Source organism: Rhinopithecus bieti, unplaced genomic scaffold, assembly GCF_001698545.2.
Source record: "Rhinopithecus bieti isolate Rb0 unplaced genomic scaffold, ASM169854v2 scaffold_20579, whole genome shotgun sequence".
In the NCBI taxonomy this organism is placed as follows: Eukaryota; Metazoa; Chordata; class Mammalia; order Primates; family Cercopithecidae; genus Rhinopithecus; species Rhinopithecus bieti.
The window spans coordinates 1,341,554-1,344,102 of NW_016810413.1; the positions used below are offsets into that span (position 1 = coordinate 1,341,554).

The window sequence follows — 2,549 nt, forward strand, 5'->3', positions numbered from 1 at the left end:
ACTCCTTATTCCACAATATGGATTTGAGCATGGTTTAGGTTGCTTAAAGGTATTTTGCATAGCACTCCTGAGAGGTGCTCAAAGATATTAAAAAAAAGGGGCCTCTTTTCCAAATATTTTCTTTTAGGATATTCGTAATGATCATTATCGTGTTGTCTTTTTTTTTGAGACAGAGTCTCATTCTGTCACCCAGGCTGGAGTGCAGTGGCACGATCTCAGGTCACTGCAACCTCTGCTTCCCAGGTTCAGGGGTTCAAGTGATTCTCAGCCTCCCAAGCATCTGGGACTACAGGCACACACCACCACACCTGGCTATCATGTTAAGTCTTTTAGGAAGTCCTGGAATGCATAAGTCTACTTCACCTTATGAATATGTTTACCAACTACATTTGACCTTACCATCCCTAGTGCATTCCAAGTGAATAATAGTTCAAGAACTTACTTTGGAACATGTGATTTTAAACTGCAATGTGTTTCTATTAAGAATATTTACATTTTAGTCTTGGCTTTCTGAAAACTTTAAGCCTAGTTTACATTCCTGATATTTTAACCTGCTAAACCCTGGTACTTGAAAACAAGTATACTCAACATTTACTAATTGGTATTAACATTTACTAGCTGGGTAGTGGTCAAACAGGGCTACAAACCACCAGTATAGACTCACCCTGTGTACAACTTGAATATCAACATGCCCTGAAAATAGTTACTCCTTTCTTCCATTCCCTTGAAATGTTTTATTTCAGAAAAAAATATTTTGAAATATTTTCCTACTGAAAAGTAAGTGGGATTCGAGTTAATAAAAATGGAATTGAAAGAGAAAATATTGACCTCCAAATGTAGAATTAATGGAAGGATTAACCAGTAGGCAGGAGGGCTTCAACACTCCCAAAGAGGGAAGTTAAATAGTAATCAAACACCAAAAGATCATCTCTCTGACACACTCCTGAGTTATTGATTGAAAGAAGACTACAAATTATTTTACTAAGTCTAATAGTTACTAAGACTAATAGTTACACTAAGTTTAATAGGCATACTAAGTATAACTTAGTTATGCTAAGTATTATGAGCTGTAATTTTTAACAATCAGAATACTGCAGTCTTCTTATTTTGTTTCTGCTTTTGTATCCAAGTACTTAATTTTGTGTTCTTGGAGTTTGGTGGGGGTTCCGTGAAAGATCTTGCTATGAGGTCGAATTCAGAGACTTAAACCTCCTAATTCACTACCTTAATTTATATTTTCACTTTGCCCTATCTTGATTCTCTCGGTCATCTTATGTGGATCAAATAATAAACCTTTAATTTTGTAAAATGCTTGCCACTACATTATCATATCAGTGATGCCACTTGCTACTGTAATGATTCACAATGATAATGATGGTGATGATAACGTATGATATATGCTTCTCTGATGATCAGTATCTTCTCCTTGGCAGGCAAAGAAAATTGCCATAGTAACAGTGAGTCAACTCCTAGATGCCAGTGGAGATGCTTTTCAACAAGCTGCTGCTACTGCTAATAATGATGCCCTTACAACGTAAGCACAAATTCAATTTGGAGAGAAAACTTGACTAAGTGCTGTTTACTTTCCTAGGCTAAAGTATTTCTCTCATCGATGCAGTAACTGATTCCTCTGGAATGTAGATAAGAGCTGTGACTTTCCACTTGACCTTCAGTTACTAGATGGAGTGGTATATGTTACCTCCTGCATCCAGGGGTGCTGGCCATGGCCTGGGAGATAGGGAGTAACTGGGCTGATTTAGATTAGAACTTGTTTTCCTCACCTTAGTTTGGCATGAACAAGGGGCAACTTCCATGCACGGCAAGACCTCTTCCATCTTCTTTTGCAACACTTAGAGCTACAGAGAACAGCTCACTTTGCAGGACATACTGCCATCCCCCAAGCTCCACCTCACTTCTCTCTTTCCAAGGCCCTGGTGTGTTTTGATTATTTTCCTTAGCTTTCCTGATGATGTTTTCTTGACCCCTTTGTGGGACTTGTGAGAGGGGTGCCCCGTTGACTCAGCCCACTCCACTCAACCCCTTGTGGGAGGGAACGTTTAGATGAGCAAGTGTGGGAATCAGCCAGTCACTTCTCCGCTGGCAGGAGCAAACTCTCTGCAGGCCCCATGGCAGCATCCAGGTGGGGTGCCTGCAACCCCAAAGCCCCAGAGGGCATGTTACAATGCTCTGTTAGCTCCACCATCCATGGACAGCATTGCATTACCAGCCCAGTGGGCCCTTTGCCTTGTCACATGGGGTGGCTGCCCTCTGCCAGTGAGGGCGAAGGGCCAGTGTAACAGACTTTTTGGGTACCTGCACTTGGCGGGTCCCAAATTCTTGTCCAGTGCCCAAGAAGAATTAGGTCACATGGACAAATTGAAGGATGGTGAATGCAGAGAATTTTTTTTTTTAATTTTTTTTTTTATTATACTTTAAGTTCTAGGGTACATGTGCATAACGTGCAGGTTTGTTACATATGTATATTTGTGCCATGTTGGTGTGCTGCACCCATCAACTCGTCAGCACCCATCAATTCATCATTTATATCA

At 40.6% G+C, this 2,549-nt stretch overlaps 1 protein-coding gene across 1 annotated transcript in view; it reads left to right on the forward strand.

Moving 5' to 3' along the window:
- Positions 1-2,549, forward strand: part of ADGRG7 (adhesion G protein-coupled receptor G7) — a 76,926-nt gene that overhangs the window by 33,720 nt on the left and 40,657 nt on the right. Inside the window, exon 6 of the mRNA XM_017891883.1 lies at positions 1,434-1,534. Coding sequence (XP_017747372.1) covers positions 1,434-1,534 — 101 coding nt within the window. The remainder of the gene's footprint in view (positions 1-1,433; positions 1,535-2,549) is intronic.